The following is a 27965-nucleotide window of genomic DNA, read 5'->3' as shown; positions in this document are numbered from 1 at the left end:
TTGCTGTGTCTGTCCCAGAGCAGTACTTCTCTGGGAGACTAAGAATGCTGACCTCAGGAATGCAGGAGCAGACATATTTGTTGCGAGACTCTGCAGAAATCAGTCTTCTGCTGAAAATTACTGTCTTTATACAAAACTATCACTGGCTTCTGAAATAATAATATCATACTTTAACAAACTGCTAATACAGCCCAAATCTTCCCTTCTTGAAATCTATAGGAGCTTTCACCGTGGTTTTAAACAGGGCATGACTAACGTGACAGTATACATTTGACTAGGAGATGAACATTAAATAAACCTCAAAACTAAGCTATATTTAATATTCTTAATTTAAAGTTCATATATGGTGGCATCAGACAGCTCTTAATTAAAAAGGCTCAAAACAAACAAAAATAAAAATAAAGGCTTGCTAAAATCCTAACTTATTTTGTAATCATGCATTGCAATAGCAGTTGTTTTTGCTGGTCTGATCTGCCTTTCTGTTGGCTGGGTTCCCTTTCTGTGACAGATGTGCTATTTATGGAAGGGGATTCTGAATATTTTAAAGCACTGACTGTTAGGATCATCTCATTCCCAGCCTTTAAAATGAAAGAGAACAAAATGCCAAATAACTTCCCAAAGAAAAACCTCCAAACTGAACAGATACCTATTTAATCATTAAAAAAGAAAGGGGGGGAAGCAAAATCAGATTGTCTGATTTTTACAAGAAATGAATACGTACGTACAGCAGCCTAGTTTTTGCTGTGCAACATTTTCTGATTTAACACGATATTTGGTATTAGTCTTCACTTTTAAAAAGTGGTGCTCTTTTAGAGAAAAAAATAAATCATAAGGTACACAGGTTCCTAGGGAAAGAATATGTGTCTGAAAATTTGGCTGCTTTCTTTCTCAGCCATATTGGCAGGTCGAATGAAAGATAGCGCTTCTCTGGGCAAATCTGGCCTCACAAGGAGCTGTTTATTTCTGCAGTTGGCCAGAAACCATTTCTATTCTCTTATGCATATGATAAATATTATTTACCTAAAGAATTCTTTCAGTGAAATATTTTCAGAGCTAACACGTTAATCTTCACAATTCTGTTCTCGTGCTGGGTATCAGCTTGCGGTATTCACAGGTGGAGGGAGAGGGAGCTGAGAGAAGTCACTGACATAGTGGGGGAGATTCTACTCTTTAAACAGGTAGATCTTACGGTTTGTTTTACCTCACCTGCTGGTTTAGCCTTCTGGGAAGGTAATTCAGGTTATAGTAAACTGCAGTATGGTTCTCTCATTCTCCCTTTGGAGACACAGTGACAATGAAAACAGAACCATTTTAGCTTATTAGGCATTTTAAAAAAATCAGATTAGTAGTTTTTAATGTTTTTCTCTTTGCATATTCTTCATTATACATGCAAAATATTTTATTGTGCTTTTAAGTTTTCCAGAAAATAAGCCTTTTTTGACACTGCAGTCTCTGCAGAGGGTGATACCAATTTAACGTATGCAGCGGCTGAACAACATGCACGCTATTAATCTCAGAAGGTAACAGAAAGCCATTAAGTAGGTGATGTGATATTTTTAATTATTATTTCTGCTGGTTTTATGTTTCAAAATTATTTTCTCCTTAAAGACGACAGCACTTTAGTATCTGCATTGACCTCCATGATGTCAGAATGTCATTGTGCAACCGTAGCTAAGAAAAGCCTCCGAGAAAAAAAAAAAAAACAAAGGAGCTTTGCGTCTTCCAATAACATGAGATGTGCATATACAGTACGTAGCATTTTGGAATTCAGACTGTGGTAGTGAGTTGTTGCTTTCAGTTTGATTAGACAATCATTGTTTCGCTTTCCTTGCTCTGACAGTGAGTATGCTCGTACGCTGCTTAAGTCTTCTTAGTGCTATCTAGGTCAGTGTACTTAGGATAGCTTTTATGTTCTCTAAGTCTGACAAGATACCGTGCTTGACAGAGATCAGCACCAAATTTTCTTTTATTTATTATATCTGAGGATAGCAAAATATCTTAAAACTGATCAGAATTGTATGCCACATAGCACCTACCGTTTCTGCATTGCAGATATATTTAGCTCTAACACTGCTTGTGGTTAACAGGGTGTAGCGTAGACACAGACAGCTGATCATGCAGTCAGACCCGGTGCTCGTGTGGTTTGTCAATACTGCTCAGGATTTTGATGGACTGTAAAAGAGAGAAAACAGAAAGGAGAGAAAAAGAAATGTTTTATTTGTCTGAACATTAGACTTTTAGCTCTATTATTTCTGCTATCATTGGCTTTTTATTTTATTTTTTAATTCAGAGACTTAAAAATTGAGAAAGCACAGCAAATGCATCCAGGATTTAATATGTGCGACGTGAAATCTTTCTGCATCGAGAGGATGTTACTGTAGTCGCTGCAGCGCTTCTCCAATAAGCAAGAAGACTGTTTTGTTTTCCTCGGCAGGCGACTCAGCCATTGCACAAGCAGATTTTGATAAGAGTTTGAAATGCTTACTACTGTATCACTGTAGAATTTGGAGTTTGCTAACAGTGTTAGTGACTGGAGCTCATCTTGCATCACCAGTTGATGACAATTTTCTTTGTTCCCTCCCACCCAGTTGAACCAAGACTCTGTAGCTGATACGCAATGTCACTTACAACATTAATCAGATACTGCATTTAAGGTGAGCTGTCCCTTGCCTCCTCCCTTACCAGAGCTGTGCTGCAGTATGTATCTTACTCCTGCAAGCCTAAAATGGCAGGCAGGATTAACGTTGCTTGTGCTGTGTGCATGCTGTGTATTGAATTCATTATACTGTGCCTAGTATCTCAAATGTGAGTATGTAAATGGTCTGTGTGCCATGTCATGCAGTAGTGAAGAGTGGTTTGTGCTTCATTACAGGCTTAGATATTTGAGCATCACCTTAAGAATTCTTTTTTCATTTGCAATGTGGTGAGCTGTTAGCTTGTCATCACATTCAAACTACATTATTAGCCCTTGGAAAGGGAAAAAAAAAAAAGCAAACTGTGCTTCCAGATGGTGTCACCCTTTTTCTTCTTGCGTTTACTGTAGTTTAAATAATGTATATTGTATTGTTAATTAATGTGAATATCGAATTAAAGCACTTGAAACTTACATATTTATTATGCAGGTAGGAGGCACGTCGAATCTATTTTTAACTCTTACGCAGTCCACGTTGTGCAATGGGCTTTGGTTGTCGAGTTTATATTTTCAGCTGTGATATCAATAGGTTGATTTTCAGTAAATGTGACAAGTGGCCTTTGCAGTGGTCAGCTTCAAGCTTTGAACCCTCTGAGGAGGAGAAAAAAAAAAAAGCCAACCTTGTGTTGCAGTTTCGGAAAACCTTGGATGAGGACGTGGGTTTTTTTTTTCCCACTCCTGCTTTCCCTGTTGATAAACTCAGTTCTCCTGATCACGGTCTATTCAAGCTGCTTCCCATCTGAATTTTGACAACTGCTTCTAAAAAATTATCAAGAAGATCAAGAATAGAACTTATCTCCATCGCTTTACATAAAAATGGCTGGGTGCATTGCCATGCTAACACTGCTCTAAGTGGTACATGCAGGTAGGTTGAGATTTGCATGTTTTACTGTTTTCTTGGTCAGTGTTGCAAGAACATGAAATGGGCTTTGGAATGTAGCTTTCAGTTTAAAAATGTACTTAACTGTTAATGAAAACAACCTATATTAAATTGTTGGCTTCACATAATGGCATGACAGTTACTCATATCTGTTTTTTTCAAATCTATTGTGAAAGTGGAGCAATCATGTCTGTTAAAATAATCATATGTACTAAGGGCGTGGCAACGCTTATGCAACAAAAGAATTTTTGAAAACCCTATTGATTCCATTACATTTTAAAGCTGACTATAAGCATTACTAAGCTTGAAGATAAAATGCAGAAATAACAATTGAGATAGATTAGAAAAATGAAAAATATTTAAATTCTGTCGTAAGCGGTTTTGTGTTTTGTGCGAAATATTAAATAAAGAATAATATGTTTTAATGCTTATATTTTCAGTATTAGCTACAAACATAAAACTCCAGTATTTCTTTTTATTTAAAGATAGAAGGATTTTAAAGAGAAAGATTGATATAGATGGCCCTGTCAGCTTAAACTGAGTATCAGTTCACTGTGTTTTACTTCACACAAAAAAGATTATGAAGTAAAAACTTAACAGCCTTAAATACAAAAATCTGAATTTGAACATTAAGAATAAAAATAATTATGAGTACTGTATTACTTACCCCAACTTTTGTAATATGTTTGTTTCAGATTAATACTGGGCCAGAACCAGTTTCCTTGGCAACCAAATCCTTTTAAAAGGTTCAATGGTAGAGATGTAGAAAGATGTTATTCTCTTTAATAGCAATATCACAATGCAAATGGAAATGGTTGTTTCCTCCTAGTTCTAACTGAGAACTGATCTCATTTTATGTTTCCATGTGTCTATCAGTTCTTAAACGATGCCATGTTTATAAGGCTGTACACACAAAAACCTGTTTTATTCCTGTTTTGCAATGGTTGTTCCCAGAAACGTACCCTGGTTTCTTTTTTTAATTTAGCCTCGCCTTGCATGTAGGTCAAGGTTTGTAGTATGTGTATATAAAGAGACAGTTTCATTATCACAAGTATAAAAATATTACTAAAATATTTAGCAGCTGAGAAATTTAGAGAATCAGAAGTATGTTTAAACCTTCTTTCACTTTTTCTGAATTCAGCCACAGTAATGCTAATAAAGCTTTCTTTAAATACTGAAGTGCAGGTACAGAACTGTTTTTAAGCATACTGCAAAGAACTCCTGTCAGACCTTAAACAAACCTTCAGAGGATAAGGTCACTTGTGGTCTGCGGTAATTTGCAGACCTTACAGATTTTGCAAAATTTAAGTATTATAATTCTTTATTTCTATTTTTAGCTACTGTTTTTTACAGTGTCAGTTAAGTAAAATCATATGTGTACCACAGGTAACTGCCTATGCAAAATCAGATGTTACTAAATGTCTCCACTGAGCTTGTAGCGTAGTGTATCTCCGTGTCGATCCCTTTTGTACGTGACTTGAGAAATTCTCACTGCTGCAATGAGACTTTTGCAGCAGGGAAGCCATTTTCCTTTCATGTCCTTGGCTTTAAAATGACTAAGTATATTTTGTGTGCATGAGGACCCAGCACTGAAAATGAATGCAGAGGACACATTTAGAAGCACAGCCGATTATTAATAATAGCCTTGACAGTATCAGTAATATCAAATTAATTCTCATTTATTTCTAAATATATCAGTTCAATGCATTCCAAATGAACAGAGTGTAACTGTTCAGGAATATGACTTGTCATCTGTTGTAACAGGCAAATGCTTAACAATGATAATAAACCCATTTGATTCATAATTGTAAGATTAGTTTAACACAGTGCAATATTCCTCTGTTCCACCTAGAGAAGCAGAACTGAAAATGTAACAGACAGCGTCTCTCAAGTGACATATTAAAGTTTGCATTTTTGTAATCTGATTTATCTCCAGTAGCCTGCTTCTGCTGATTATTCTGCTGTCTAAAATGTTAATATGGAGTGCGCCACTACATGTAGCAAGAAAGTGCATTTCTTTGTTTATTTTTGTGTGGTTATTTTTAAAGGAAATTGCTGAGCAAATGATATGTCGAAGCAGTTTATTTATTACCGCTGATATTTATCTTTAGAAAAGATGGAGCACTTAGCAATAAACTGTTTTTATTACGTCTTTGTGTTCAAGCATACCCACTTAAGGCATTTTTTTAAAGTAGCTCTGTTCCATGAGCACACTTCGCTCTGGTTGTTTTAAATCCATTTGCCAATTTGCTCTTTGTTAAGGGGTGCGAGTCCTCTTGTAATTAATATGACTGAACTCAAGTGCTTTCATGAGTCCGGAAAAACTCATTGGCAGCCTGTGAACAGTAATTTCTTCCAGCTAAAGAAACCGATTTCTTTATTGAGGAGGAGTCTGGTAATTAGCGAGCTGTTTCCAGTTTGACTGTTGTACGTGGGTTGCTGTACGTAGTTCAGAGGTACCTCCAGCGAATGCAGTGTCAGAATGGCGTAGCCAGAGGTGCCACAAGAAATCTGTAAACTTCATCCATTTTATTCTCTTTGGCTAAGGGCTTTAACCCGGGCATGGAGGAGCAGGTGCAGTTTTTCCCACCTCCAGCACAGCCTGCAGATATTACTGTTAGTGGGGCTTGTTGGGTTTTTTGGGGTATATTTTGTTGTGGGTTTTGTTTTCGGTTTTATCTAGAAGTCTAATTGTTGATACTGAGCCTCCCTTTTTATAAATGAAATTTGTTCTTTTAAACATGCAAATTCCATTTATGGCAAACAGAAAATCTATACAAAGCATGAGTAAAAATAAAATCAAACTCAAAAACTATTCGCTCAGACATTATTCTACTTTCAATAGCATTTCTGCTTAAGGTTACTTCTACCTCCAAACTTCATTTTGATTTGAAACTGCAGGTCTCTCAGTGGATTCAGATAATATTTCTCAGACTGTTAGACAGATTCTGGTTGTAATGAACAGGTACCAATTAACCCTTTCAAGGCATCTAGTGCCTGTTGTATTTTATCACATAAATTGCTTTAGTCTGTATTAAAAGGGCTTTATTGTGTATAATATTGTATTTGAATTCTGGTATTACCAAATTTGGGAATTCTTTATCTTTGGTAAGAACTTTTACTGTTTGATTCCCCCAAATGAGCTGTTTAAGCTTCCAGTCGCCATATTTTGGTCACTTATGATTATGCCTTTACTGGAAGTTGAGGTAATAATAACGGCTTAACACAATTTTCTTTCATTCTGGCCTTTGTTATAGGCGACGTGAGCTACAGAATTCTCATTCAAATTAACCTGTACTAAAATGTACTTGGCTAAACCAACACCAAAAAATTAGCTCACCTTCTTACCTTTAAAAGCCAAAGTAATGGACCCTGTATTTCCTGTACAATGTTATTTGTAAGAGTATTTGGTGTATTTGCAAATGGAAGATGCATCTCTGTGTTCTTAATTGCTGCTCTCTCACTGCTGCTGTTTAAATGCCTATCAGCTGAGTCATAAGGCCTTATCTGTATGATTCTGCAATTGCCCTATGGAACAATTTAATTTTGTTTAGTATCTTTGAAACAAAATCCTGTTCTGAATAATTTTAGTACTATTACATGAAAACCTTTTTAGGATGTTTGATACATAATAACAAAATCCACATGTTTGACAAGGATGAATAATCATTTAAGCAGAGAGATAGTGGAAGTATATTCCAGAGAACAAGAACTGCCTAGAAATGTCATTATCACAGATACTCTGATGATATCTGTGACAAGAGAGAGCAAAAGGGATGGAATAGAAAGAGAAGAAAGGGAACATCTTTTGAAATTATTATTTTAAACTTGAAAATGTCCTTACATTTTTGTCTAGAACATATTATGAATCATTATGTTCAGTTTGCACTACACAGGTTAAACCATAATAAAACAATGCAGCAATGCAGCAGAAGTTTGGTTAATGGTACTGTTTTATTGCTGGTGTGTTCTGAGCCTCACAGATGTAGATTTGGAGTCCTACAGCACCCCCGGGAAAATTCTGATGAATTACATAATGTATGCAGAAATTAGTACTTGTCCAATAATTCAGTATTACATTTGGATTTTTCCCTTTGCAGGCTGATACACAGTAGCCACAGAGTTTACAAAAAAATACTGAGATGATTTTCCCGAAAATACCTGTCAATACCACTTTTAAAAGGCTCTAACAGAAGAACAACCTGATTTTAGGTGGGTAAGTTTATGGGGTGATATCACATAGAATTAGAGATAAAATATTTAACACTATAACCACTGCATTACATAATTTTTTTTCTGTTAAGTGCTAATTTATTATAGTCATTTAAGAGTTGTTCTCGTTATGGTACCACACTGCTCTATTCTCATGTCAGTATTGTTGGATTTTTCCAGCTCCTGCTGGATTTCTATTGCCACAGAGGCTGGACAAACAAAATCAGGCAAGAACAGATCTTTGAAACAGGTTGTTAGAGCCACCAATGATCTGTACAAACCAAACAGATTGGTAGGGAAGCAAACCTCTGAGCTTGCCAGAATGTCAGCTCGAGATCCCAGTCCCGAGTGCTCCTTACAAACCTGTGCCACACAGGAAAGGCAGAACTCTTCGTGCCAGTGCCCACTTCTGACACTGTTGTGTTGGTTAAGCTGTGTACAGTTCATAGAATCTCTACCTTTATATGTGACCATGATCAGGGATGGTAAAAACCCTCTTGATTCATGAGCTGGAAAGAGCACTTTGTAGATTCAGAGCGATAAATATTCAGGATATTTCAAAATAACAGTTCGCATTTTGCACGTCTTTTTCAGATTTTAGCAGTTTCCTTTCTTCTTATTGTAATGTTCAATAATAGTCTTGGTTAGAATGAATATTTCTGATATCTGTGCTTTAAATTTAAGATATGTATGTATTGAATGGAAGAATCAGTGAAATCCTGATTAATTCGTTAATTTTTAATGTGGTCCTTTGTACCAAAGAGTATAATTTGCGTTACAGAAAGGGAGAAGTTCCATTGATTTCAGTAGCACTATTTGCACAAATTTCTGTAGGAAATGGTTTGTTGCATCACAGTCGTTCATGCTGTGGTATCTCTAAGTCAAAATAAGTAATTAAGGCTACCAGGCAGAATGTATGATAAGGAACCAAATTTAAAAAAAACAAAAACAAAACCAACAAACCCACAAGCCAAAAAACCTCTTTGATTCCTAGAATATCTCAAACTGTTTTCTGTATTTACGTTTATTTTTAATACATGATGTTGCGTGACATAGAAAATGGTAACAGATTTTCAGAGACAATAAAATGGCACTGGTGGTTTAAATTAATCAGGGAAATACTAAAATTAGATAAATTCAGGTCACCTGCACTTACAGAAGCAGTGAGCTGCCAAACCTAAGTTGTACCTATTTTAAGTAAATTATCATGGAACACTTGCTCAGTACATTTGAGATAGAATACTGGGCCATAACCTGTTTCCTTGACAACCACATACGAATAAAAGGTACATTAGCAAAGCTGCAGATGTGTGTCAGTGAATGCTTATTAAGCAGCCCCATGCATTTACATACCATGTGCTCACAATAATGCATGCATCTTGAAAATCACCATATAAAAAGATTTCTGGGCATGGCCCAATGTGGATTCCTAATACTCAAAGGTTTTAACTGAAAACCTCCATGTTTTCAATGGAAATATGTCTTGTGATTTTTTAACTCATTGCACTTTAAATTGGACTTGCGATAACTGGACGAAATTGGTGTGGTAGGCTTGGTCTGCAAATTGAAACCTCTCTCCAGGATTCTGAACACTCATAGCACTGCCTTCAGCAACCAAATGTGGATGGAAAGGATGGTTGGTTTGCATTCTTTCAGAAATGCTCAGGCATTCTAAATCCGAATCTTGTGCCAGCAGTCAGAAGCAAGCACGATCATACTGTTTTATACAGTGACAAACTAAAGCCACTAAATAAAAACGAAGCTGGTGTTGCTTGCAGCACTCTCGTTCTATCCAATGTACCCAGGCCAAGAGATAAGACCCAAGTGTTGTCTTCTACCAGTCAATGACAGGAAAAGGCAAGGCTGGAGAAAAAGCTGTGGAAGTCAAAATAACAGCTGTTCAAAGACTTTTGGAATAATATTTGGATGTAGCATTTAGGCAGCACTCATACTTTCTGTGCAAGTGTTTGTATAGTACTAGTTTGGTTTACAGTCCTGGATTAAAAAGAAGCTCAGATAAATAAGGTCAGTTCTGTCAAATTTGTGTACTGACTTCAGCAAGTTTATGTACAGGTTATTTTTGGCCTTTCTTTTTAAAGTATTTGTATCTGGAATGAAAAGTGTATACAATGCTTTGGGTTATCCCAAAATTACATATTTTTAAGAAATAAGTCTGAAATCCTATTAATTAAAAAGACAGGGAAAATGGGAATCTGCAAATCCTGGCTTTAAATTCAGTGTGTGTAATCTGAGAAGTTGCTTATGTGACCAGTAGCCTAATTACATCTGCCTTGAAATCAATGAAAAGATTCCCATTTACTTTTTTTGAGCGTACAGTAAGAGAGAAGACTTCATACATAACAATTAGATTTAGGAAATGAAGATTATCCTGACAATGCTCAACATTTCCCTAATTCTCAGCAGTTGAGAATCAATACGAGAATCTAGTATTAATTCCAGACAGTTTGAACACTGTCACATGAATCTTTTCATGATCCTGAACCATAAACAATGTGATTATACACCATCACGTGCTGCAATACCATTAAGGCCTTTGAGCAAATAAGAGTTTGGGAAATTATCACAGAGAGAGAGAAGTCAGCTGTTGTTTGGTTGGTTTGTGGTTTTGTTTTGGGGTTTTTTAAATTATTATTAATAATTTTATTTGTTTCTCCCCATCTGAGCTGAGCTCAGAGCTGAGCAGTTCATACTGGTGGCAGAACAAGCAGCACAGACTTTCTTCTTGCTGCCAGTTGTTACCTGCTTTTGCTACAGTCCTTCTCCACTGCTACAGCCTTGAGGAAACGTGCAGGAGGGTGGAAAAGTAGGAATCAGGCTGAGCCACTTAGGTCAGCACAAAATGGAGCATAAGAAGAGCATACAAAGTTATTGTGTGTCCAGTAAGTTGCCATAATATTGACCACACAAAGTGATGATTCAGAGCAATAGCCATCACTTGCACGTTGGTTTTGGCTCACCAGTATGATCAGCAAAACCAAAAATATTTTGCAATATTTTAAGGGATACTGGAGAGCAGTGGTGGCCAGTTAACAGCTTAAAAACAACCCTAGTTTTCAAAATGGCTGTGTCCAGCCCTCTGGCAGACCAACTAAATGAGGTGTTTCCAGGAAAAGGGATTTAGCTCTATTTTCAGTCTCACATGATTTGCTACATCAGCTGTAGTAAAGGGCAGGAATGGCTGCACTGGCCTGGCCCCCAGCACACCTCACGCAGAATAACAGTGGCCCCTGAGTGTGCAGTGAATGCTGGTTCCCATATTCCAAGGATGTTTCCTCTGAAAATTGGAAAATGAGGGACTGAGTTCAACTGAGTTCAAAAGCTCAATACTTTATCTTTCTGATAACCAAATAGGCAAAAAAATACCACATAGTAATTGTTCTGAATGAGCAAATAATAAATGTTTCATTTGCTCCTTTTGTTTAAAGCTATTTGAACATATAAATCACTACATTTGACAGCAGTCAACAACAGAAAAATGTCTGTTGTTGTCACTGTGTCTGTAAACACAGCTTCGTGCTTGCAATTGATCTGTGCTAGCTAAGGACTCGGATGTGCCACACAAGTGTAGGCGGCTAGAAAATGGCTTGTCAGCAGCACATAAAAAATGAAAGACTTAAATGGAAAATAATACTAAGATTGTTCAGAGATAGCAAGATGTAAAGTCAGCTGATTCTTAGTACCAGTTCAACATAAGCTTTTGTATTTGGTGCAAAAGAAGAATTTGGATTTATGTCAGTTATTGCTGTTGCTTCATTTTCTTTTTTTTAGACTGATGAAAGAGAAAAAGATGTACTTACACTTTTAAGAAGTGCTTGAATGTGTTCTGTTCAGTGTTAATGGCACCCAGATTAGGCCATGCCTAAATTTTATAAAGGCAATATACCTTGGAGAAAGCCTTGGTTGGTGCACATGCACAGCTCACAGTTTGAGAGCCAAATGAGTTGTCCCAGGTTTCTCTCCTCTCCACCAGACTTGGAGGAGCAGGTGGCTGCTGCAGGCACTGTAACTGTGCTCCTTCTCCCTTCTTCTCCCTCCACTTGATGCTTGAGAAAAGGAGGAGGGTTGCACAAAGGAACTCTTACCCTTGCTCATGTAACACGAAGGGGAGTTGAAGCCCCTTTGGGCTGCTGGGTCTTTCCTGTGCCTCACTTCTGAGTGAAGTGTTGCCTGTCTGAGAGCTGAGGAGCTGCGTTTCCTTCCTCAGCAGCATCACTGGCTGCTTTGAGCTCAGCAGTGAGAGCAAGGAAGACGACAGTCCATCCAAAGAGTTTTCCTTATGGATAGGTTGGCCTGCTGTAGGCACTGAGACAGAAACCAGTCATGTCCTGGCCAAACTCCTGTTACTTATGATGAATTTGTGAGTCTGAGTAATGCTATATATATGTTGTTTCCTGCTGTACCTTAAGAGCTGAAACTGCTTGAGGAACATTGGAACATTTTTTTTTCCAGGTAGTCTGAAATACTCTTAAAGAAAGAATGCCACATGCCACCAGCTGCAGAAGTAAGATTATCAAACTTCAGCAAAGCATCCAAACACCACTATTTCAGTAGCGTTGGAACTGTTTTATACATTTTAAAGAAACTCTGACAATTTTCTCTGTTCCTTGCAATTTTACCATATTAGAAATAATCCACTGCTAAACTACTTGGACTTCCACTTAAAAGGAACATAATATTTGTGTGAGGTTATATGCATTTATATTTTTAATAGAAATTGGTATATATACACTAGCAAGATAGCTATTTTTAAAGTATATAATTTATATCGTGGTTTATACCCTGGAATCAGGACTGCACATGCAAATGAATCTTGTGTGAGTTCTCACAGATGTCACCATAGTCCATTCACACAGGTCTGACTGCAGCACCAGCACCCCCATACCCCCATTTACTTAGCATGCAGTTGGTTTTACATGAAACATTATAATGATAATGTAAAATCCTGGGTAAGGCCAAGACAGCCTTAGAAAAAAAATCTTATTATATTTTTAATACACAAGGAGCTGATGGGACTGTGAATTCCAGTAACTTAAGTTATATATATATATATATGTATATATATGTATATATATATATATATGGAAATTAGTTCCTACAATTACAGTATTAGTCATAGAAAAGATAAATCTTTTTTTAGCAGATGAGCTGAAGTTGCCTTAAAAAAACACCCTGTTTAAAAAAAAAAAAAAAGAGAAAAAAGATAAAGAAAAAAGTCAACTTTCCTTTAAATCTATTATTTTGTCTATAGATATTAAGATTGCCAGAGCATCCAGTGGTCAAGTACAAATAAATTAATGTCTCTAAGTTGGAGGTATCAGCTACACAAATGATGGTTATGTATCTGATTTTCAAAACAATTTAAAATAATTATGATTATGGAGGAATTAATAACCTAATCTTCCTTAAATTTGTTTCATGTAATCAAAAAAGATGCTTGTTCAGTAATGCATTTCTTTCTTTTAAAGGATTACAACAGGTTTAATTTAATCCATTTTATCGTATTGTTACTGACAACACACTTGTCACAAATATTTCTTGTGGCACTTGTGCCAGAAATCTTCATAAATACATATTATTATGTATATACGTATCTAAAATAGTAATAAAGGAACAACAGCAAATAAGCAATAGGCAAAGTCCAAGATTAAAAGTAACCTACACATGCATATGAAACTTTGCTTCTCCGTTATGTAAGTCAGAATATAAAAGGTGATTGGGAAAACCTTTGTTTTCTCAATCAATACCACCATGTTCTTCAATTATTTGTTCCCCTCCCACAGCTGCGGGTGAACAGCTACTGGTCATCTCATGACTCAGTTTGCCATGAGATTAAAGAAACAGTTTTTTGGTAGCAGAGAGTCCTAAGCTAAAAACATATTCATTGCTTCAGTAGGTGAATTATAAGCAAGAATTCCAGTGATCCAGAAGAGGGAATTAGACTCTTCACAGAGATATTCAGTATCTCTAAGACAATCTTTTAATGTGGACTGTATAAATTAGTGAAAGAAGAGGTGTGTATAGATAAGTCACTGAAATTATGACAATTGCCTGACATGAACAAATTTCTTTCCGTATCTTTTAAAGAACCAGGAAAACATTGATAGTTCCAAGACAGAATGACAGGGGCAAAAGACCTCCCCTCCTTATATTTTCTTATGTTGATATTAAATAGTTTCCTGAGATAATAAGCAGCACTTATCATGAAGGGACTCTAGCAAAGTTCTGACGTCCAGGCCCATCAAGTATGACAATGACAACGTAGTTCATGCTTCTGGATTTTGTTTTTGTCTAAAATTAATCAGTTCCTACTATTCAGTGCTTCTAATGCATAGGTTTAAGATTTGAAAACAGAGCTACTGTCCAATGAAGCCTTGTACACAATAGCTTGTAAAACTAAGCACAGGTTAGCTTTGGACAAAGTATTTTCAAGCAATCTTTAAGACAAAACCCCAAATTGTTAATTTTTCTAATAATGTTTTTCACCTGTCTCAAAGCCCAGTTTTTCTCTAAGCTTCAATAATTCCAAGTCCTGAGAAAACAGGTTTTGCTGACTATTTAAAGTGAGAGGCTGAGAGAGAAAATATCTGGGAAGACTGTACCAAATGTATTGGAGCATCAGGCCAAATGAAATCAAGCTGTGTCCTTTATCTACATGAGCATTTGTCAGTGCTTATAAAGCACTAATGGTAGTGTTGTGCTTGTTTCCCGAGGCAGTAAAAGATATGGAGAAACCCTAAATTAGTGAGAATACTGTTTAACATAACTTCCTCGTACCATTTGTCTAGAGATGCTTTAAAAATATAAATAGTTACTATAATCAGATAAGGAAAAGGGTAAATGTGACTATACTGCAGTAACCAAATGTAATTTATTTTAGATTTTTTTCAAGGAAGTGTTTCATCTCAGCTTTCTGGAGGGAAGTGGTAGGAGACAGCATTTCTGGAGATAAATAGCTCTGTGCTTTCTCTTCCTTCCTGGGAGAAGGCTTGGAAGGACAGTGAGGCCCTGGAAGTGCCGAGGCAGGTGTCAGAGTAATTGTCAGAGACGAGCACAGAGCCGCACTGATGGCGGTGGAGCAGGGGCTGGCAACTGGCAACGCCGCATTTCCTCGTCCTTCTGAATTCACGGTCCTTGCCTTCGAACAGCTTGGCGGACAGGCCCAATATCCCACTGTCCCAGTTACCCAGCACGAGGCGTTTGCCGTGGGACAGGGACAGGGCCCGGCCGCGATGGCGGCGGAGGGCGCCGGGCCCGGCCCGGCCCTGCCCGGCAGACCTCGGGCGATCCCATCGCCGGGATCGGCACAGCAAAATGGCGGCCGCGCCGTCCGCCCGCCGCCGGGCCGGCAACGCGGCCCCGGGCCCGGCCCTCGACCGCTGCCCGCCCGCGGGGAGCCCGCGGACACGGCGTTAATGGCCCGGTGTCCCGGGGACCGGGAGCTGCTCTGTGCGCGGGCGGAGCGCGGCGCTGGCAGGGACCGAGCGGCGGCAGGTCAGTACGCGGCTCCCGCGGGAGGGGCAGCGCGGGCACAGCGCTCCGCCATGAGCGGGGCCCCGCGCGGGCCGCGCCGTTCTCAGGCGCACACACGGCGAGGCTGCCGCGCCGGGAGCCCGAGCCTTGCGCGGACGGTGCGGGATTAGGAGGCGATGGCAGCGGCCGCAGCCCCCACCTGCGGGGCCGCGCGTTCCTGCGGCTGCGAAGGGGCTTATTTCGCACCGCGCTGCCCGCGAGGGGCCGCGGCCGTCACGGCGCGGGGGCAGCGCCCCCCCGCGGGCACCGCCGGCAGCGCCCGCGCCCCCCGCCCCGGGCCGAGCCGGGAGCCAGGGCGGGACCCCCGGTCAGAGCGGGCCGGGGCACCGCCGAGGGGCTGTGGTTACCTGCGGCCGGGGCAGGCACTGCGCCCACACACCCGGCTGGCTCTGGCGTTCTGAGCCAGGCGCTGCCCAGGCCGTGCACGTTGTTTCTGTGCGGTGCGAAAAGTTCGTGGGAAGCGTAAAGGAGGGAGCGAGAGGATGAGGTAGGGAGGCTAATAGTGGGAAAGAGTCTCAGCTCTGAGCGTGGGGCTCGTCGCGTCGCTTCAGAAGGCTTTTGACACTGACATCACATTCTTAGGCTAAATTCCACCCCCCCCCAGCTGTCTGAATTAAAAGAGGAAAGCGCCAGGCTGAAAAAAAACACATTTAAAATCTATAATGCTTATGAGGCTTTAACAAATAGACCAGGTAAGTAAGTGTTCGATAGTAACGGAGGAGGATGTGAGAGTCTTTAAAGAGTAAAGCTCTAAATGCACTTGTAGAAATGAGGTGCAGCTCCATGGAGCGGAGCGCTGTCCCGCATGGTCCTGCGAGCTATTGAACGGCGTTAGACATCATTAACATCTTGAGACATCATTAACATCTTGAGACATCATTAACGTCATTAGACATCATTAACACGGCCCCGCGTGTGTGGGGTTGTGCGGAGGCTGCAGGGACCCTGACCGGGGCAGCCGTACTGCCCAGGGGACACTGGTGAAGTGATTCCATAAAAAGCTGGGCAGTCGTCATAACAGGGATGGTGGGACAGCAGGGTTCCGGGTGAGCAGGGATCAGATCTGGGGGATATAGGGCGTGTGTGTACTTCATTTGGGTTTTTTTGTTCGTTGGTGATGCATACCCCCATTTCTGCTGTAGAAGAAAATGGCATCCTTTAGGAGAGTTAGATACAGGGGAACGTCCCTTCTGAGCTTGGGAAGCAGCCTGGAAACAGAGAGAGACCCTGCAGAGTAGGTTAACAGAGTGGGGCGAGACTGAACATGAGGAAATTACGGAGTGAACGTATTTCCGTAGTGTCATGTTGCTAAGTAGCAGAAAATATTAGCATCTTCAAAATCCCAGTAGAAATCTAAGAAATAAGAAAACAGGAAAACTCTTCCTACAGTTCATCAATTATCTTGCTCATTTTTATTTTGACTGGGTACTAGCAACTGCCCCTAATGTTTTGGGATTTTTTAGTTATGCCACTAGCCTGTGTTTCAAATTTAGCTGACTGAAGTGGAATAAAAGAATCTCTTGTCATATGTAATGGGGTACACTTGCCTGGCAGTGGATTTCAAAAGTTTAGCAGAAGTTAAAAGAATATTCCTAGCTTGCAACAGTTCTCTTTGGTAGTAAAAAAAAAATATATTTGGTATTTATTGGCCAATAAAACTTGTTGTGATCCCTTTTTTTGACTTCAAAGTAATATTAATATAAAAATTAACTTGTTTCAGCATTGTTCATGTAGAGCTGGCTGCTGTAGTATTTATAATTAGCAGTGGCCATCTGTGAGGCATAAGCAGTAAAATTTGTGTTTGGATGCATCAATCTCTGATACTGACATTAACTTTTAATATTACTTATTTTCACTCATGACTATTGTCCTGCCATGGTATTCTGTTGATGTCAGCCTGCTGACCATTACACTTAAGTTTTCGATGAATATTTAACTCTTTTTTCTCAAAGTGATTCAACAACTCTTAATGGCAGGTTAAGTCTGTTACTGTTTTCGCAGGAAATCTGCAAATAGAACCCATAACTCCCAAGAAAAAACTCTGCTGTTCATAACCTAAGTTTATCTATAGCTGTGCCAAAGACCATGAGGTTGTACTACAGAGGTACTGTTCATATTCCTCAGAAATTATTTATGTCTGGATTGAGAGTAAAAAGTGTAAAAATAACAGACATATTTGTGTCAGAAAAGGATGGCTCAGTCGGCTGCAGAGTTTTGTTGCCCTTCAATAGGTCAAGTGGTATTTACATATATTTTGGGCAACATTTATGAGTAATACTAGAATTTCTTCAGTAATTCTATAATAAAAATCATACAGAAGAATAGTTGCATTCCAAATTGACTTCCCTGTGTTTTAATCAGAAATATTTAACAATAATACATCTGCAGAGTTTGCTCTCTGTGTATTTTGGTCTTGGTAGCGCTCCCTTGGAAACTTAAGAGCAGGTTTTCATTTTACAGTATGAACTCCAAATGGAATGTAAAACATTCCTAAAGTATTCCATTTATGTGTGTGCTAGGTAGGGTATTCTGATTTGATAGCATTTCAGACACATTTTTTGCAAATACAAGAAGCATGACAGGTAAAATAGAAGGCAGTGAAGAATCATTACAGATACGAATAAATGGGCTATTTGGGGAGCATGTAGGTGGAGATGGGAGAAGCAAAAAGTGTTGGCTCTGAAAACGGATTTTCTCTGGATTTTTTTAATAGATTTCCTGGGAGATATATAGCATATGGTTTAGCATGCAGCCCAAAAAAAATAAATTAAATTACCAAATAGCAAATGATAGTTTCTACCATGTTAACACAAGGAGTCTAGTTTGGTATTTTACTGAGCATACCAAAATATCCAGGACCACAAAAACTGTCAATGTGTATACATGCAAGTGGAAATTTAAAATATTCACTTTTGTCCTGAGGAGGATAAATTTTTAAATAACAAGTCGAATAATAAGACTTGTACTAAACCCACTTGTGTTTGTGTGCCTCTCATCATAGCAGTAGCAGGCTGACACACTTAGCAAACAGTCTGTCAGATGATGTGTCTTTGAACTACAACCAGCTGTCTCCAATAAAGAAACAGAAAAAACCCAGGCAAGTTCCTGTGGGGCAGTTCACTGGGAGGTAGAGTTGACATCATTTATTTCCTATACTCAGGAAATAACCCTATCAGTGGCTCCTGTTGTGAAATGTTTTTGATGTCTGACAGTTGGTTTCTAATACCACATCACATGAGCAAGTCAGATGTAATCTCAGACATTGTCAATGAGAAAAAAGAATCAATTATGGGATAGTTGCTGCTTGCTGGAAGGAAAGTGTTTTTGTCAGAATGCTTTCTGTAAAAGACTCCATATTCCAGAAATATCTACAATTATATCTGGGATTTTAGATAGTGAACCAAAGCAGATAACCATATCTAAGCATTGTGAATTTTAGGTTATCATGCCAAATGAGTAAATATCTCTTATTTTAAGCAAAATGAGTGCCTTAAACAAACCCATTGTAAATTACAGCTTTAAGTTTAAAAGGCACAAAACAATGCATCTAGATTTACAGCTACTGTGAGCGTCATTTAATCAAAGTAATATTCATCTACATTTCTATTATTCTTGCACTGATGAATTAATTTCTTGACATCTGTGGCATATGAAAGCATTAGAGGTATTTTTGTGAATCACAGGTTTTTTTGTTCAGAATTCTCTGCCTTGAAAATTCTTAGCCATTGTACAGTTTTGGAAGCTCTGACCATTTGCATAGCCAACACCTTCCTGAGAGAAACAGTGGCCATGCTGCAAGGGACAAATTTTACTTTAAAGCTTCATCCATCACATACCAATTTATGGTCTTGTTCATAGTACATTCTGTTTGTCTTCACACTAGGGTTGTAATTGCTTTTTGGTAATTTCATTTGCAGTAGGGTAGGTGGTGGATTTGTGATGAAGTGTCCAAAGTGTCATTAGATGAGTGAGGGCAGGGATGTGTGCCCAGTATTACTTACCTTCGTAAGAAAGACCCTATTTTCCAGAAGGGATTACTTCCCAATAGCTTGGGTGAGGGAGCCAATGTGTTTTAAATGGCCATTGCTGTTTGCTCAGTGAATATGGGTCAAACCTTTATTTTGCTATTTGGATCAAACCCATCTTAATAAATATATTGTCATTTGTAATGTAAATTATTTCAGGGCAAGGGTCATCATAAAATTTTTCCAGCTGAACACTGAATTTTGGAGCAGCAGATGGAATGTTTAGAAAGTAATTCCTAACTCAGAACTACAGTGTTGTACTGTCCTAACCTGTCTTACAAAATATCTGCATTGGTAATTTTCTTAAAGGTGCATTTTGATTCCACAAGTTGAAAGAAAAGAGTCTTTAATAATGTGATTTTTTTTTTTACTGTGGTGATTTGTAAGTGCCAGTAGAACAACTATTTCTTCATGACCTGTAGTCAGAAATGGGCAGCAGTAATTGAAAACACTACACAGAGATGGGGGAAAAAAAGGAACAAACCTCATTATATGATACAGATCTGAATTTTGAACAAAACAGAAAAATCATCTGGTTAAGACAGATTTTAAACGGATAAAAAATTCAGTTGTCAAAATTCAAATTCAATTGTCAAATTAATTTATTTTTTCCAGTCTGTTTTTCACTTGTATTTTGCATATTTCATCTCACTGGAATAAACCAGTATATTCATACAGTAACAGCCTGGCTAATATAATTTTTTTGGTCATCATTAAACCTCATTATTATGTATTGGCAGTAATTTAATGGTATTTACTATTGCAATTAAATCCTTTTATTTGTTAGAAATTAAGAATACACTATGAAATTATAAAGTGTGAACACTAAATCTAAACTATAACTGAAGAAAACAATTGTTATTTTCTACTTGATTTGCTCACAAATTTTCAGTCATTTTAAAGTAGTGTAAAGTATTTAGCTAATAAAATTTAATCACTATTTAAAAAATAATATTCTGTTCATGTACATAACGTTACATGTACTCCACTACTCTTTGTCAGATTGTGTTCCTTTTGCATTCATTTGTTTAGAAAGCCTTATCCTGTAACTGAAGCTCTATTGCATGTGATTTAAATATCAGCTTAGTAGGGGGATCAAATGCACTTGTGTTGTAAAGTCATTGTCTGACAAACAGCCCCAGAAAACAAAGTCCTCCGTATCCACGGAACCACAGCAATCCAGCCTCCCCCTTCTATCTGCCAGATCCCTCTGCCTGTGCTGGGGAATCACATCCAGGGCTCGGGGGCACTCAGTGTGAGCTGAGCAGGAGCACCCCCTGGCACAGCAAAAGTTGGGAGCCACAGTCCCCAGGGAAAAGCAGGGGATAGGGGACAGAATGACAGGGGCAGGGAGGATCCTCTGCCTCCTGCTGGGAAGCTGCTGGTGCTCCTGCCTCCTTCATTTGTACACACATTGGCACCAGTGAATGTAAGATGACTTAAACCTGAAATAATATGACAAGATTTACTCATTGTTAAAATTTAAAAGTTAATAAATAAAAAAAAATATATGAAACTATAACTTTACTCTGTAACTGAAATGGATGAAAAATGCCTTCTAAATATCTTTTTTTTTCTTGCAGATGACAGTCATGTCCCATTCAAAGGATCTCAAGGATGACTTCCACAGCGACACTGTACTTTCCATTTTAAATGAACAGCGCATTCGGGGTATTCTGTGTGATGTCACCATAATTGTGGAAGATACCAAATTTAAAGCCCATAGTAATGTGCTGGCAGCTTCAAGCCTCTACTTTAAAAACATTTTTTGGAGTCGTACTATCTGTATTTCAGGTCACGTACTGGAGTTAGATGATCTCAAAGCTGAAGTGTTTACAGAAATACTGAATTACATCTACAGCTCCACAGTAGTTGTTAAGAGGCAGGAGACTGTAACGGACCTTGCAGCTGCAGGGAAAAAGCTGGGAATATCATTTCTGGAAGATCTTACAGATGTGAATTTTTCAAGTTCCCCCTGCCCCTATGCATACTGTGTTAATGAGAAAGGGAATGTCAAAGAGGAAAAACACGAAAAGAGACACGAAGACTCCGCTGTGACAAATGGACCACGAATTACAAATGCATTCTCCATTTTTGAGACAGAAAGCAGTTTGTTTTCTCCACTTGATTTGAGGGCCAGCTTTAAAAAGGTTTCTGACACAATACAAGCTCCCAATATCAGCCTCGACAGAAGCGATGTTTGCAAAGATGCTGAGCCAGCCAGTACCTTGGCTGAACACTCCTATGCAGTTTCTTCTGGGGGAGACACTTCACAAGGAGCCCCTTTTGTGGAACAGGACAGCAGCCCTTCATACCAGGGGGGTGAGGACCGCTATGAAAATCACCAAGCCACGCCAGTCATTCAGCAGGGAAAACAAGCAGGTAGTACTCCTAAGCCAGCCTTTAAGCCCCAGAGTACGAGTTTGGCTGTAGCAAAAGTACCAGCCTCTACAGTAACCACTGCAGAAGCCCAGCATGAAGCAGTTACTGATCAGACAATTACTTCCTTTCCAAAACCTCAGAATAAAGCAGGAGATTTCCATTTATCCAGAGAAGAACAAGACAGTTCTGCTAATGTTTCTGCATCTGAGACAACTGTCATTCCACCTGCTTACAGTTGTAACTGTTGCACAAAATCATTCAATGACAGGGCATCGCTAACTGCTCATCTTCAACTCCATTCAGAGCATCAGGAAACTTTCATATGCAAATACTGCAGCAAACAGTTTGCAAATCTAAATATACTGGAAAGTCATGAACAAGTCTGCATGAGATCAAGTAGCTTATCGGTCCACAATGGAAAAGAACAAAATTTTGCAGATAACTATACTGCTACAGAGGGAAGGAATGGGAGTTCATATGCAAACACAGAGCCCCTGTTGTCTGAAAACAGTGTCACTGATCGTTCTAATGCAAACTGCACTTTGCCAGAGACAGATCATTTGGTTAAAGTGGTCGATGGGCAGATATTATACACCTGTGTCGTTTGCAAGCGCAGCTATGTAACGCTGTCTAGCCTTCGAAGACACGCAAATGTGCACTCGTGGAGGAGAACATACCCTTGTCACTACTGCAATAAAGTGTTTGCGTTGGCTGAGTACCGCACCAGACACGAGATCTGGCACACGGGGGAGAGGCGGTACCAGTGCATTTTCTGTCTGGAGACTTTCATGACTTACTATATACTGAAAAATCACCAGAAGTCCTTCCATGCAATTGACCATCGTCTCTCAGTAAATAAAAAGACAGCCAACGGAGGTTTAAAACCCAGTGTGTACCCATACAAACTGTACAGGCTCCTACCGATGAAATGCAGGCGAATGCCTTACAAGTCCTACCGAAATTCTTCATATGAAAATGTTCAAACAACTACCCAGGCCAATGAAACTACTTCTGCTAACTGCTTCATTCCGACTTCTCTTAGCTCTGAGCTACCACCACTAAATTTTCAACATAGTATAATAGCAAACAACAGAACTCTGGCCTTGGATACATCTTCACATAATGATACAGCACCTTCCACGAATACTCAGAATTCTTCCTCTTGGGGAGTAAGTATCTTAAATTCTGACTTGCAGAGGGACTTTTTCACAGCTGAAAAAAGAGTTTCCACTGCTGCGAATGACTCTGGTTCTCAGGAGTGTGATTCCTCAGTTGTGTCTTTAAGTAATGTGAATGAAAATTCAACCTCTGTCATCAGTTACAGCAGTTCTGCACCCTCTGTTATAATGCACAGTAGCAGAGTTTCATCAGTAATCATGCACAGTAAAACAATCACTTCCATAGAAAACAGTAAGACAGAATCTTCAAATAACCTGCCTAGTCAGTCTGTAAGCGATGACAGTAAGTATGGACCAGATAATTACGGGAAGTGCATTACAAAATCAAAAACTATTAAGGAGAAAAAGAAAACACTGCAGTACAACAGAGCAGAAGCAACTGAGGATACACAGCATGTCACAGGATCCGGAGGTTCATCAAGCAAAACAATAAATACTGTGCAAGAATCAAGTAAAACTGAAACATACATTGCAAAGCCTGCCTTACCTGGAACGTCTGCTGACAGCAATGTTGCACCTCTGTGTCAAATAACAGTAAAAATTGGTAATGAAGCTATTGTAAAAAGACATATTTTAGGATCCAAGCTCTTTTGTAAAAGGGGACGAAAATCTAAACATGAGTCCAAGCAGGACAATCTAACTGAGGAACCAGAAATAGAGGTAAAAGAAAAGAGCCCATCTAGACTTTATAGCTCAGAATGCCTGGAACTGACAGAAATGTGTGATGATGTAAGTGACCAGGACTCCAGTGATAAACCCTGGAGACCCTATTATAATTACAAACCAAAAAAGAAATCGAAACAGCTAAGAAAAATGAAAAAGACCAAATGGAGGAAAAAGCACGGAAGCAAGAACACCATTATGGAAAGCCACAACACGTGCAGTCGAGAGTATGCACTCAGGAATGCTCCTGAGGAAAAGGCCATCAGCCAGGAAGACAACACAGAAATGCCTAATCTTCATTGTGAGCTCTGTGAAAGAGACCCATCTTCCACAGGAGAAGGTCAAGAACACGTGCACTGGCATGTAGCTACTTCAAAGCCTTACATTTGTGAGTTATGCCAAAAACAGTTTCAAAGTCCATCCACTTTAAAAATGCATATGAGGTGTCACACTGGGGAAAAGCCCTACACTTGCAAAACCTGTGGTAAATGTTTCTCAGTTCCTGGAAATCTACAGAAACACGAGCGTATTCACCTGGGTGTCAAAGATTTTGTCTGCCAATACTGTAATAAGGCGTTCACTTTAAATGAAACACTCAAAATCCATGAAAGAATTCATACTGGAGAAAAACGCTACCACTGTCAGTTCTGCTTTCAGAGCTTCTTGTACCTTTCTACCAAAAGGAACCATGAGCAAAGGCATGTCCGTGAGCACAACGGAAAAGGATATGCTTGCTTTCAGTGCCCCAAAATTTGCAAGACAGCAGCTGCTCTGGGAATGCACCAGAAGAAACATCTCTTCAAAAGTCCAGCTCCACAAGATAGAAAAGAACAGTTTTGCAATGAAAGCACTAAACTTCTGGAAAATCCACGTTTCCTTGGCTCAGAAGGAAGTGAAGTGAAAAATACACAAAGTGTAACTCCAGAAGTTATACTCTGAGTGGCAGCTGTGCAAAAGAGAATCAAACCCCAAAACTATATATTGGAGAAGATAGAGATGCATTGAATGGGGAAAGTCTCCACTCAAATTAGTATCATTTACTATGATAAAGTTTCTTCATCTAAATGTGTGTCAGTATATGCAAAAGAAGGAAAAATAACAGAAAAACTAGTATTTGCAATAATACAAACTTAATGTGAAATACCCAAAATACTTTTGCCACAATAGACTCTTGGAGAGAAAGGAAAAAAATGACCAACCAAAACCCTTCTACTTAACATTACAGGTAACTGGTCACTGAACTATTTTACAGTGCTGGTTTTGAGTCAGAATCGTTCTAGGCAAAAGAAATAAGTAGGTTCATGGTGTATTCCGTAGAAGGATTTTTTGCTGCAGAAACTATATATTGCATTTTTTAAAACAAAAAGTAATGTGTTTATAAAGGACATAACTGTAATCTAGTGTATTCTACAGTGAAGGTGGGAAGTGTTTCATGGGCTCGAGTGTACCGAAGTACAGTTGAGTTCTGCTGTGCTTTTCTGTAACTCCAACATTTACAAAACATAGTCAGGAGTTTAAACTACTCTTTTCCTTTCCATATTCAGTTTTGTAGTTACCATAATAACTGTTAAGTCTGAGTGCTTGTGTGGAGAGTATTCCAGATTTATGATATCTCTGAGACATTTAATAACGATTCAGTAGAAGTCATTATAGCCAGTCTTCCAAACTGCTTAAATCCCCATGTCAGTGGCCTGGTGAGCTATTCAGGTGCATTGGTCTTAAGGAAATTGTCCTGAAAGAGCCTAGCTTAAAGAAATCCTGTATAGAAATGTCCACCTCCTGGTGGGTCTGCAACTCCTGTCTTTTACAAATATCATTCTTCTCAGCAGAAGAGGAGATGTAGACAGAGTTTTCTTCCTCATCCTAAAATAATGCCTGGACACAAACAACAGTGCAATTCCCCATAAATACTTTGATTTTGAGAGGAGTTGGTAAATAAGATTCTTGCTTTCATATATATCCCTGAGGCAGTCCTTGTGTATAAACAGGAACAGGGGCACTTTGTGGGGTTCCCTGTCATCTCCATGCCTTAAATGCAACTTTTAACCTTCAGATGTCCCTTCTGGGTGATCCCAAGTGTGCCAGCACCTGGCCCCAGGCAGGCTCTGCCGCAGTGTCCCGTGGCCCTCAGCAGAGAGGTGCTGGGAACGGGCTGGAGGAAGGAGTGTTGGCCTTCCTGCCTCCCTCATCCCGCCACACCGAAGGTCTTGGTGAGCCTTACAGCCTCACAGTTCACTAAGGACTGTCTGAAAGACATCACCAAAATATTCCAATTAACACTGTTTTGTGGAAATGGGATAAATTTTAACTGAGATGTTCAAAAAAAGTCAAAGCGGGTGTATGTCTACGAGTTGCATTTTATATGATAGGGCTCTGTTGTACTGTATCTGCATTTCCAATTACTCATGTGTGTTTATCCCTGTGAAGTGTTAAAAAATTAAGTCAGGACAAGGGTTAGTGATCCTCAGCTTCATTCTGTGTGATGGTTCACAGTTTGTTACTTAACTTCGTCTTCTCGAATATTTTAAAGAGAAATTATAGCTTGGGTACAATAAAATTACAATTGAAATGATAATACAGTATTGATTGAAGTAATAATATAGTCCACTTACTTATTCTATCACTGGTGAATGCTATGAACCCCTTGAGAAATTTTGGCTTCATGGTAGCTTTGGTTCCAGTTAAATAAGGATAACAGAATAATAAAACACAGGAAAATATAATGATGCTTCAAAGAAAGTACACAAAGATATCTTCTAAGTGGACTTGTATGGTGATAAATATAGACCAAAGCAAATAAGGTAGAATATTTATAAATACAAAGATAATTTTACAAATATTTTATATAACTGTATAGTTCATGAGAAAAATATTGTTAGCTTGCATTAGGTTGGGGGGGTTTGTATATTTTGATAAAAACACAACAACTTTGTAACTCTGTATATTCTCTACAGTTTATAGCAAAGCAGTTTTAAGATGGCAATGTCATGTTTATAGTTCAGTTGTGGCACTTTTACTACAAGTAACACGTTGCAGTAATTAATTGAGTATTAATGACCAAATTAGAATTAAAGTATGTGTAAGAGAAGGTAAATACTATACGTTGTCAAAGACTGTAATTTGTTACATAATCACATCTGTATTTTTGTTTAGAAGAAAATATTAAATGCAGATGTTAAGGATTGATAAAGAGTCTAATTTTATTTTTAGAAAGAGTGATTATAACTCTGTTTTTGCTTAATTAAAACAACATATTCCTATTTTTCTGTAAGTCTCTCCATTTTTTAAATTGTTTTAATACCTATATGGTCTATAAGATCCACAGATACGTATCATCTAATACTTATTTCGTTAGAAGATTAAGCAACACAGTTACCAAGCATCGCTTCATTAGGGTCAAACCAGCAAACTGAGAACATGCCAGAGCTCAAGGGAAGTGATGGTATCTCCTGGCACCGTTCAGGGTGAGCACAGTGCTCAGCAGGACACAATCTACCTGCTCAGTGTCTCAGAGGACTTGGAAGACAGGGGAACTGTGTTTAGTACTTTGCAGCATCTTAAGCGTGTTCATGAGGACCTGAAACTTGAAAAATTCTTTTCAGTTCTGATAGTAATCTGATAGTAATATAGATTGTGTATTTTACATGCTGTACTTGAACTTTTTGGAACTACTATGAAGAAACATAGTTCAAAATGCAAATATCGAATTGCATATGAAAATATGAAGATACATATAAAATGGAAGATTATGCATATTCAAAGTACTTCCCCCTTCAGCTAGGTGTCACTCGTCTATAACCTGCAGTAAAAATTAAATTTAAGCAAAATTATGCAGGTCATTTTGGGAAGGTTCTCAGGAGAGATGTATAACCAAAAAAAAAAATTGGAAGTTTGCTACTTGCAACAAATACCTTTTTTTCTGTATTTCAAATACTAATTAAAAATGCAAGTGGATCATCATGAAGTTTTTGCATCTAAACAAAATGTTAGTCAATCCTCAGTTATGACATGCCTAAAATTAGAACAAATGTATTCAATCATATTGCTGTCTTCTGTGAAATGAGATAGCATGACACAGCTAAACTCCAGGCATTTGAAGTAAGCCACTGCATGCCATCATCACTACTATTTGTTCTAAACATCCTTAATATAGCAGTTACCACTGACAGTTCAACACCTTGGCTGTCAGGTTACCTCACAAGAGCAAAGATCCATCCTCACTGTTAAATGAAGAAATCCTTCCCCTAAGTCTGCAAGGCAGCACACCAGTGTTTGTTTTAACTGTGGCCTTATCTGCACAGATCTACCTGTCATACAGATGCTCCCAAAATGCAACTTCAAGAGAGGTAAAAAATGAACATTATACAACTGAAACATTATTC

At 38.7% G+C, this 27965-nt stretch overlaps 1 protein-coding gene across 9 annotated transcripts; it reads left to right on the top strand.

Moving 5' to 3' along the window:
- Window positions 1-1824: 1824 nt before the first annotated feature.
- Window positions 1825-26843, top strand: ZBTB38 (zinc finger and BTB domain containing 38). Of its 9 annotated transcripts, none has more exons than XM_051781931.1 (4): window positions 1825-1839; window positions 2589-2654; window positions 7673-7784; window positions 20944-26843. In XM_051781931.1, exon 4 carries the CDS (start codon window positions 20944-20946, stop codon window positions 24520-24522), a length of 3579 nt encoding a protein of 1192 aa, XP_051637891.1. In that variant the 5' UTR covers window positions 1825-1839; window positions 2589-2654; window positions 7673-7784; the 3' UTR covers window positions 24523-26843. The 9 variants fall into 9 exon arrangements, 8 of the variants coding, with proteins under 8 accessions (XP_051637891.1, XP_051637887.1, XP_051637889.1 ...); XM_051781929.1 differs by lacking the exon at window positions 1825-1839 and adding an exon at window positions 3396-3557 and having other exon boundaries at window positions 2302-2654; XM_051781927.1 differs by lacking the exons at window positions 1825-1839; window positions 7673-7784 and adding an exon at window positions 3396-3557 and having other exon boundaries at window positions 2115-2654.
- The last annotated feature ends 1122 nt before the right edge of the window (window positions 26844-27965 follow it).

Source organism: Manacus candei, unplaced genomic scaffold, assembly GCF_025592945.1.
Source record: "Manacus candei isolate 608988 ecotype Guabito, Panama unplaced genomic scaffold, ASM2559294v1 h1tg000015l, whole genome shotgun sequence".
Taxonomy (NCBI): Eukaryota; Metazoa; Chordata; class Aves; order Passeriformes; family Pipridae; genus Manacus; species Manacus candei.
Note: the sequence above shows the minus strand (reverse complement) of the source record. Positions and strands in the feature narration are given on the sequence as shown.